We start from the raw sequence: 11,065 nt of genomic DNA on the forward strand, positions 1-11,065 counted from the left end.
GGTATGGGGTTGCATTAGTGCGTGTGGCATGGGCAGCTTACACATCTGGAAAGACACCATCAATGCTGAAAGGTATATCCAGGTTCTAGAGCAACATATGCTCCCATCCAGACGATGTCTCTTTCAGGGAAGACCTTGCATTTTCCAACATGACAATGCTAAACCACATACTGCATCAATTACAGCATCATGGCTGCGTAGAAGAAGGGTCCGGGTACTGAACTGGCCAGCCTGCAGTCCAGATCTTTCACCCATAGAAAACATTTGGCGCATCATAAAACGGAAAATACGACAAAAAAGACCTAAGGCAGTTGAGCAACTAGAATTCTACATTAGACAAGAATGGGTTAACATTCCTATCCCTAAACTTGAGCAACTTGTCTCCTCAGTCCCCAGACGTTTACAGACTGTTGTAAAGAGAAAAGGGGATGTCTCACAGTGGTAAACATGGCCTTGTCCCAACTTTTTTGAGATGTGGTGTTGTCATGAAATTTAAAATCACCTAATTTTTCTCTTTAAATGATACATTTTCTCAGTTTAAACATTTGATATGTCATCTATGTTCTATTCTGAATAAAATATGGAATTTTGAAACTTCCACATCATTGAATTCCGTTTTTATTTACAATTTGTACTTCGTCCAAACTTTTTTGGAATCGGGGTTGTATCCTGCACTTCATCGTCACTGATGATAAATGATAATCAGTCAGCATTCATCATGTGAAAGACATTTTTATGGACTAAAAATTTTCAGATGTCACATAAAGTGTCAATTTAGAATCTTTTACATATTGAGCTTCATATTATAAATGCAAATGTGTGTGTGTGTGTGTGTGTGTGTGTGTGTGTGTAGTTATATGCGAAAAATAATATAAATACAGTGTGGGAAATAAGGCCGGACCGGTGAACATTGACCGGTAATTTTCGCATTTGTCCGTCTGTATTTCAAAAGCATCAAACTGGATGGGCTATGAAAAAATTGTAAAGATATCATAGGTCTAATCTACTTCTAATTTTCTTCCAAATGTTACACTGGGCGAATACGTCATGTCGGAACACGGCCTGTGAAATGGGCGCTCCTGCGGACGCGACTTTAAAAATTCGTAACTCGGCCATCGAAGGTCCGAGCCCCGTCAAAATTTACAGGCACCTCCTTCTCCCCAAGCCCTTTCAAACCAGCCCAGGCATGACCAGGTAGGACCCCACCTCAGCCCGTTATTCACCCCAAATCCCCTGCGCAAGCGCTGCTCGTCAAAAACTTTAATACGAGCCCTGGCTCGAGCCAGCCTTTAAAAATTCTTATATCGGCCACCGAATGGCACAGCCCCACCAAAATTTACAGGCACCTCCTTCTCCCCAAGCCCTTTCAAACCAGCCCAGGCATGACCAGGTAGGACCCGGCCTCAGCCTGTAATCCGCCCTCGAATCCCCTGCGCAAGCGCTGCTCGTCAAAAACTTTAACACGAGCCCTGGCTCGAGCCAGCCTTTAAAAATTCTTATATCGGCCACCGAATGGCACAGCCCCACCAAAATTTACAGGCACCTCCCTCTCCTCGAGACTTTTCGAACGAGCCCAGGCACAGCCTGATCTGATGTCAGGAGCAAGTGCGGCTCACGGAAAGCTTTAGCACAAGCCCTAGCTCCAGCCACTCTCATGTGCGGGGATTTAAAAATTCATAACGCAGCCACCGAAGGTCCGAGCCCCACCAAACTTCATAGGCACCTCCCTCTCCCCGAGTGGCACACTAAATAAGACAATAATAATACACTCAGTATTCACTGTTGTTTTTATTGCACGATGCAGCTGAACTCGTGCTTTAGGGCTGACAGTATCTGATTGATCCAGTCGGTTGATTAAGAGTTCAGTTCACATGAAACTTTGCACTACAGTATTATGTTAAATGCCAAACTGCCAATCAATGGTCATGTTATTATTATGTGCATTTTTTTATTCATAATAAGAATGACAGTCAGTTATAGTGATATGCTTTGGACGATGTAGATTTATATTTTAATAGAGTTTTTATTTTCTAAGTTCTAGTCCCGCAGATTTTAGTCTGAACGCTAAATGATATTCCCATGTCGAGGTCGGAGTCGTTTTAAAAGTCATTTGGTTACAAAGTCACTTGGGATCTCGTCCTCAAAATTTTAACTCTATTATGTAAGAATGGTTGTATTGTTAATTATTCAATTTCGTATAGACTTATTATAGACACAGTATAAAGACATTCATTGTTGACAATGTTTGATGAGTGTTATTATCGTACTTATATATGATGACCAGTAAGTTGTAACCAACTGGAACATCCTTGGCCCCCCCATACTTTTTTTTTTTTTTTTTAGACATGGAACTGACCCGTGTGTGCTACTGTTTTCTTGGCTCGAACTTTAAGCACGTTTTTCTTGAAACTTCTGACATTTTCTTGTAAATTAGATTCAATTTGTAGTGTAATTAGCAACTAATGTCTAGCGTAATTTGGCCTTTGAAGATCACAAAAATGTGCCTGGAAATATCTGAGAAGCCATCTCCAGCTTCCGGGCCCCGCTTTCCGCCAGCCGCATTGTTCGAGGCCTTTGGCCCGTTATTCGGACAGGCTGAAATTTGGACATACAGACAACATTTCAGACCCATCTGCCCTGTACCAGTCTGCTTAAAGGAACAGTCCACCGTACTTCCATAATGAAATATGCTCTTATCTGAATTGAGACGAGCTGCTCCGTACCTCTCCGAGCTTTGCGCGACCTCCCAGTCAGTCAGACGCAGTCAGACGCGCTGTCACTCCTGTTAGCAATGTAGCTAGGCTCAGCATGGCCAATGGTATTTTTTGGGGCTGTAGTTAGATGCGACCAAACTCTTCCGCGTTTTTCCTGTTTACATAGGTTTATATGACCAGTGACATGAAACAAAGTTCAGTTACACAAATTGAAACGTAGCGATTTTCTATGCTATGTTAAGTCCGCACTATAATGACAGGCGTACTAACACCTTCTGCGCGCTTCGGCAGCGCATTGATATCTGAGCTCCGTATCAATGCGCTGCCGAAGCGCGCAGAAGGTGTTAGTACGCCTGTCATTATAGTGCGGACTTAACATAGCATAGAAAATCGCTACGTTTCAATTTGTGTAACTGAACTTGTTTCATATCACTGGTCATATAAACCTACGTAAACAGGAAAAACGCGGAAGAGTTTGGTCGCAACTAACTACAGCCCCAAAAAATACCATTGGCCATGCTGAGCCTAGCTACATTGCTAACAGGAGTGACAGCGCGTCTGACTGACTGGGAGGTCGCGCAAAGCTCGGAGAGTTACGGAGCAGCTCGTCTCAATTCAGATAAGAGCATATTTCATTATGGAAGTACGGTGGACTGTTCCTTTAAAATTCCTTATTTCCCACACTGTAAATATGTTTAAAAAGATTCCTGTCCAACAACAAATCGAACAAAAACTCCTCACCTCTTCCCTCCACGTTGTGATGAGCCTCCTCCGGCCTCATCATCACTGAAATCCGAGTCATACCCACCGCCTCCGTGAACCTATATAACAATACCATCAGAACTGTTGGAAAATCAATGCTACATGACGTTTGTCTCCTATACCAGTGCCTCCCTGGATTTGCAAACTTCTGTATTGGGATTCAAAGAATTGTCATATCATTCATTTCTGAGACATGCATCATCAACAGAAATAGCTGAAATGCACTTTGTCATCTTTACAGGAAGTGAATGTCAGCTCCCAGAAGCTCCATTTCAGCAAAGTGCCATATATCTGATCCTGATCATCCGAGACTGCACACACTGTATTGGTTTAAGGTGAAGGGCAATCAATTCCCACTTATTCTGAATCACTAACAACGTAATGGAATGAAGCCTATAGAACATAAGACTCACAAACATGTGACAACAGCGTACATTTCACTTTCCTAAAAATCTATTCTGCCTTGCAGAACGAACAACACGAGACTGCTTGTACAGTTTTGCACTCGAGTTTCCATCAATTGAAGAGTTTATAACATCAACGAAACTGACTTCATGTTAAAACTGTTAATGTTATAGTCAGGCTGTCTGTTGTCGCCCAAATGAGGATGGGTTCCCTTTTGAGTCTGGTTCCTCTCGAGGTTTCTTCCTCATGCCGTCTGAGGGAGTTTTTCCTTGCCACCGTCACCACAGGCTTGCTCATTGGGGATCGATTAGGGATAAAATTAGCTCATGTTTAAAGTCATTCAAATTCTGTAAAGCTGCTTTGCGACAATGTCTATCGCTACAAGCGCTATAGAAATAAACTTGACTTGCTTGTAGTAGGAGTGGCACGGTGGTGCATCGGGCAGCGTTGAAACTTTACAGCTCCCTGATCCGATCCTGTGTCATGTGTTTGCGTGGGTTTCCTTCCACCTGCCAAAAACATGCCAGTCGCTGGACTACTCATTCTAACTCGCCCTTGGGTGTGAATGACTGTTTGCATGGTGCGGCTGGATTGGCATCCCATCCAGGGTGCACAAAGCGTTCCCAGGAAGGACTCCGGCTCCACCGCCAGCCTGGCCACGATAAAGTGGTTACTGAAGATGAATGAATGTTGGCAGAAGAAACTCAGTTACTATGCTGTAAATTTAGATAGGAGACACAGTAAAGCCAGAAATACTGTGTGTCTGCTGCTGTGTACGATTTTTCACGGGGAACCCTGAAGAAACTTTTATTAGTTTCATAGTTTGATCGATTTGAACAACGCAAGCGTAAGGCATTTTTCATGCGAGCAATGCACCTTCTTCGTACAACTGAGCCTTGGTAGACCACCAGCTAAAGTTTTGAATAACTAATGAGGCGGATGTGACGTTACGTGAAACCCAGCAATAGGGTTGGTTTGTTTCCTTGGCTGTTTGAGTATTGATACTCCAACAGCATATTACACTCGGCAGTCCGGTCACTTGTTCAGTTGGCACTAGAACTTTCTTGTCTAGAAGGTTCAGCACTTCGTATACCTGACTTTTTCGCTCATTGTACGTCGCTCTGGATAAGAGCATCTACTAAATGCCATGTAATGTGATATTGATTGGGAATGCGCAATATCTTTTGAATCTTCTTCTTTTGGCTGCTCCCAATTAGGGGTCGCCAAAGCGGATCTTTCGTCTCCATTGCTCCCTGTCTTCCGCATCCTTCTCTACCACACCTGCCACTTTCATGTCCTCTCTCACCACATCCATGCATCTCCTATTTGGCCTTCCTCGTTTTCGTGTGCCTGGCAGCTCCATCCTCAACATTCTCCTTCCAGCATGCTCTGCATCTCTTCTCAGGACATGCCCATACCATCTCAGTCTCATCTCTCTTAGCTTAATTCCCAAGCTCTCCACATGTGCTGTCCCTCTGATGTGCTCGTTCCTTATCCTGTCCAACCTCGTCACTCCCATCGCAAACCTCAACTCCACCACCTCCAACTTTACCTCCTGTCTCTTCGTTAAGCGTACTGTCTCCAATCCATACATCACAGCTGGTCTCACTACTGTCTTATACATCTTACCTTTCACTTTTGCTGGGACTTTCCGATCACAAATGACTCCCGAAATCCTCCTCTGACTGTTCCACCCTGCCTGCACTCTCTTTCTCACCTCACTATCGCAGCCCCCATTTTCCTGCACAGTTGACCCCAGGTACTTGAATTCACCAACTTTCTTTACGTCTACTCCTTGCATCTTCACTACACTCTCATCCCCAATCTCACTGATGCACAAGTATTCTGTTTTGCTCCTGCTCACCTTCATTCCTCTTCGTTCCAATGCATCCCTCCATCTCTCCAAACCCAACTCAACCTCCTTTCTACTTTCACCACATATCACAATATCATCCGCAAACATCATGTTCCATGGTGACTCTTACCTCACTTCGTCCGTCAAGCTATCCATCACTATGGCAAACGAGAAAGGACTCAAAGCAGATCCTTGATGAAGTCCCACCTTCACCTTGAACCATTCAGTCGCTCCAACTGCACACCTCACTGCTGTTTCACTGTTCTCACATGTCTCGCACCACTCTAATATACTTCTCATTCACTCCACTCTTTCTCATACAATACCATAACTCATCTCTCGGCACTCTATCGTATGCCTTCTCCAGGTCTACAAACACACAATGTACAGTGGCATGCAAAAGTTTGGGCACCCTTACTGAAAATGTCTGTTACTGTGAATAGTTAAGTGAGCAGAAGATGAACTGATCATCAAAAGGCATAAAGGTAAAGACGATACATTTCAGCGTTTTCTGCAAGATTTGTGTATTATTTTTATTTTGTACAATCGGAGAGTGAAAAAAGAAAAGGAACACCATGCGAAAGTTTGGGCACCCCAATACATTCGAGTTCTCAGGTAACTTTTACCAAGGTTCCAGACCTTAATTAGCTTACTGAGCTGTGGCTTGTTCAAATTCTTCGTTAGGAAAGGTCAGATGATGCAGATTTCAAAGCTGTAGCTATAAATTCTCTGACTCCTCAAACTTGTCCCTAAAATCAACAGCCATGGGCTCCTCTAAGCAACTCCCTCGCATTCTGAATAATAAAATAATTGATGCTCACAAAGCAGGAGAAGGCTACAAGAACGTAGCAAAGTATTTTCAGGTAGCCGTTTCCTCAGATCATAATGTTATTAAGAAATGGCAGTTAACAGAAACAGTGGCGATCAAGGTGAGGTCTGGAAGATGAAGAAAACTTTCTGAAAGAACTGCTCGTTGGATTGCTAGAAAGGCAAATTAAAAAAAACCCTGTTTGACTGCAAAAGACCTTCAGAAAGATTTAGCAGACCCTGGAGTGGTGGTGCACTGTTCTACTATGCAGCGACACCTGAACAAATATGACCTTCATGGGAGAGTCATCAGAAGAAAACTGTTCCTGCGTCCTAGCCACAAAATTCAGCGTCTGAAGTTTGCAAATGAACATCTAAATAAGCCTGATGCATTTTGGAAACAAGTCCTGTGGACTGATGAAATCAAAATAGAATTTTTTGGCCACAATGTGCAAAGGTATGTTTGGAGAAAAAAGGGTGCCAAATTCCAAGAAAAGAACACCTCTCCAACTCTGAAGCATGGGTGTGGATCGATCATGCTTTGGGGTTGTGTTACAGCCAGTGGCACAGGGCACATTTCATTGGTCGAGGGAAGCATGGATTCAAATAAATACCAGCAAATTCTGGAAGCAAACGTCACACCATCTGTAAAAAAGTTGAAATTAAAAAGAGGATGGGTCCTACAATAAGACGATGATCCAAAACACACCTCAAAATCTACAATGGAATACCTCAAGAGGCACAAGCTGAAGGTTTTGCCCTGACCCTCACAGTCCCCTGACCTAAACATCACTGAAAATCTGTAGATAGATCTCAAAAGAGCAGTGCATGCAAGACAGCCCAAGAAACCTGTAGAACTGGAAGCCTTTTGCAAGGACGAATGTGTGAAAATCCCCCAGGTAAGAACTGAAAGATTACACTGGGGAACAATTTGAAAAAATTGAAAAATTTCTGTTGAGTTAGATTTTTATGCTGATTAAAACTAAAATTGGCATGCTGATTCCAAAATTGCAGTCAGTTTTTTTCTAGCACGTCAAGTTTTTTCTCCACAGCTTACCCTCCAGATAAGCAAAATTCCACTGATTAGCTGTAGTAAGACTATTTATTTGAAGGTTATGGAAGAATGTTATCAGGGTAGATGGGATGTACATATGATGGCTGACTATTGTTGGAGCATCAAACGCGATAGTCCTCAAGTTGAACACTCCAGAAAGAGCTATAAATGTAAATTTTTACCTTAACTACTTGCACGGGCGGCATGGTGGTGTAGTGGTTAGCACGGTCGCCTCACAGCAAGAAGGTTCCAGGTTCGAACCCAGCGGCCAGGCGAGGACCTTTCTGTGTGGAGTTTGCATGTTCTCCCCGTGTCTGCGTGGGTTTCCTCTGGGTGCTCTGGTTTCCCCCACAGTCCAAAGACATGCAGTTAGGTTAACATGGGGCGGCCTTGGGCTGAGGTGCCCTTGAGCAAGGTACCGAACCCCTGACTGCTCCCCAGGCGCTCTGATGTGGCTGCCCACTGCTCTGAGTGTGTGCGCGTGTGTTCACTGCTTCAGATGGGTTAAATACAGAGGATGAATTTCACTGTGCTTGAAGTGTGCATGTGACAAATAAAGGTTTCTTCTTCTTGCACACAATTATAATTACAGTAGCCATATCCTTTGTAAAAACATAATAGTGTTAAATAAACATTGCAGTCATGCCTGTTTCTTTCATATTTCATTGTATGTCAATATTTGTAAATTTTTATAAAACAAGCACATATCTGTTTACAGTATTTTTCATATTTTTTTAAGAAAACGGGGGTCCTATAGTTAAAAAACTTGACGTGATAGAGAAAAACTGAGATCAGTTTTGGATTCCGCACCCAAAAATTAGTTAAAAACAGCTGTCAGACCTAACTCAACAAAAATTGTGTTCCCCAGTGTTATTAGCTGGCTACAAAAAGTGTTTACAAGCTGTGATACTTGCCAAAGGGGGTGTTACTAGGTACTAACCATGCAGGGTGCCCAAACTTTTGCTTCGGGCCCTTTTCCTCATCTCATCTCATTATCTGTAGCCGCTTTATCCTGTTCTACAGGGTCGCAGGCAAGCTGGAGCCTATCCCAGCTGACTACGGGTGAAAGGCGGGGTACACCCTGGACAAGTCGCCAGGTCATCACAGGGCTGACACATAGACACAGACAACCATTCACACTCACATTCACACCTACGGTCAATTTAGAGTCACCAGTTAACCTAACCTGCATGTCTTTGGACTGTGGGGGAAACCGGAGCACCCGGAGGAAACCCACGCGGACACGGGGAGAACATGCAAACTCCGCACAGAAAGGCCCTCGCCAGCCACGGGGATCGAACCCGGACCTTCTTGCTGTGAGGCGACAGCGCTAACCACTACACCACCGTGCCGCCCGGCCCTTTTCCTTTTTTGCCATTTTGAAAATGTAAAAGATGATAATTTAAAAAAAATTGTTTTTGCTTAAAATATAAAGGGAATGAGTCATCTTTAACTTTATGCCTTTTGGAGATCATTTCATCTTGCTTAACTGTTCACAGTAACAGCAATTTTGACCGGGGTGCCCAAACTTTTGCATACCACTGTAGGTTTCTCTGGCCTTCCCTGTGCTTCTCCATCTCATCTCATCTCATCATCTGTAGCCGCTTTATCCTGTTCTACAGGGTCGCAGGCAAGCTGGAGCCTATCCCAGCTGACTACGGGCGAAAGGCGGGGTACACCCTGGACAAGTCGCCAGGTCATCACAGGGCTGACACATAGACACAGACAACCATTCACACTCACATTCACACCTACGGTCAATTTAGAGTCACCAGTTAACCTAACCTGCATGTCTTTGGACTGTGGGGGAAACCGGAGCACCCGGAGGAAACCCACGTGGACACGGGGAGAACATGCAAACTCCGCACAGAAAGGCCCTCGCCGGCCACGGGGCTCGAACCCGGACCTTCTTGCTGTGAGGCGACAGTGCTAACCACTACACCACCGTGCCGCCCGGCCCTTTTCCTTTTTTGCCATTTTGAAAATGTAAAAGATGATAATTAAAAAAAATTGTTTTTGCTTAAAATATAAAGGGAATGAGTCATCTTTAACTTTATGCCTTTTGGAGATCATTTCATCTTCAACTTGCTTAACTGTTCACAGTCACAGCAATTTTGACCAGGGGTGCCCAAACTTTTGCATACCACTGTAGGTTTCTCTGGCCTTCCCTGTGCTTCTCCATTTTTTTTTTTTAAACGTGTCTTAGTATTGATGCTATTTGTACCGGCAAAGGACAGCAAACCAATTTCGTTGTACTGTACTTGTGCGTTACAATGACAATAAAGGTCTATTCTATTCTATTCTATTCTGTGGGAGGAGGATCCACCAAAAACGTCATAGTTCACATAAAGTCCTACATTTGATCCAGTGTTGTAATTTTCATTTCAATGCAGTATTCGTGAGCTAATTATATCATACTTGATTGGTAAGGGTTAAACAGACTCCCTACTTGATATACAGTGCGCCATCTCGGGTATATAAGTCAATATTATAAAATTCCAAGCAGTACACGTGTATTTATAAACAGGGATTTGGAATCATCACGAAGACACTAAGAAACACAAACAGTTCTCATGTTCAATAATATTATAATGTTCTTCCCCAATGCTCGAGTTAAATAGCTATTAATAAGCACCTTGACGAGGTCGAGACCGCTCTGATCCATGCTCACATCTGTGTTTACGCGCCAGCAGTAGACATTTTTCGAGGCGCGCAGTGATGACGTGTACGAAGGGGGTGGAGCCGGCCCCAAAACAAAGAGCACTCAGGCTTCAATGGAAGTTGACTTGAGTCCTAAGTTATATTAGTGGAGATTTGGTTATTGCATGTGCCGTAGGCTATTATATTGCACAATAGTAGTGTCTCAGCCATATAAATAACATATTTATGGTTTGATAAACAAACATAAAGGCTAAATTGTCTTTGTGAAGATGTGAAGAAAAGGTCTCATGGCTACATTGGCCTTGTTTTCATCTCTAAATGAAAATATTCAGAGAGGAGAAGGAGGAGGAGGACTGGATGCATTTTTGTCAGACCATAACAACCGGTCTCTTATTCTGTGAAATGTTCTAGATGAATGAACTGCAGAGAGGGACAGCGGGTCAAACGCTGAAACAAAACTTGACTGTTTATAAATCTTTATGAGAAAAGATGAAAAAATGCCCCAGTGAATGGAACAAAGAATGGCTCAGCCATACAGAGTTCACCACAACTGCCAAATTTTTACTGCATGATAAATAGACTAATGAACAGAAATATTTAGGTTCCTGTATCCCTGCTGAAAAAACACAGCGCACACCAACCAGTTACCAGCAGCCAAAAACAGCCCGGGCTGATAAACTGGTAGAGCGTCTTTGCGAGGTAAAAGAAAGGATATATATGTTATTTCCCAGCTGGGAGGTCCGTATGGTGAAATACCGTGACCGAGGTCTTGAAAGTACTGAGCGAGGCCCTCTGGGCCGAGGTCAG

The 11,065-nt window shown here is 43.5% G+C and overlaps 1 protein-coding gene across 1 annotated transcript in view; it reads right to left on the bottom strand.

Moving 5' to 3' along the window:
- Positions 1-10,309, bottom strand: part of fra10ac1 (FRA10A associated CGG repeat 1) — a 52,708-nt gene extending 42,399 nt beyond the window's left edge. The window contains exons 1-2 of the mRNA XM_060938808.1: positions 10,233-10,309; positions 3,456-3,535 (exon numbers count right to left, since the gene is read on the bottom strand). Of these exons, the coding sequence (XP_060794791.1) occupies positions 3,456-3,535; positions 10,233-10,262 (110 nt within the window). The 5' untranslated portion in view covers positions 10,263-10,309. The remainder of the gene's footprint in view (positions 1-3,455; positions 3,536-10,232) is intronic.
- Between the last annotated feature and the right edge of the window lie 756 nt (positions 10,310-11,065).

The sequence above is a fragment of the Neoarius graeffei genome, chromosome 14, assembly GCF_027579695.1.
Source record: "Neoarius graeffei isolate fNeoGra1 chromosome 14, fNeoGra1.pri, whole genome shotgun sequence".
Lineage (NCBI taxonomy): Eukaryota > Metazoa > Chordata > Actinopteri > Siluriformes > Ariidae > Neoarius > Neoarius graeffei.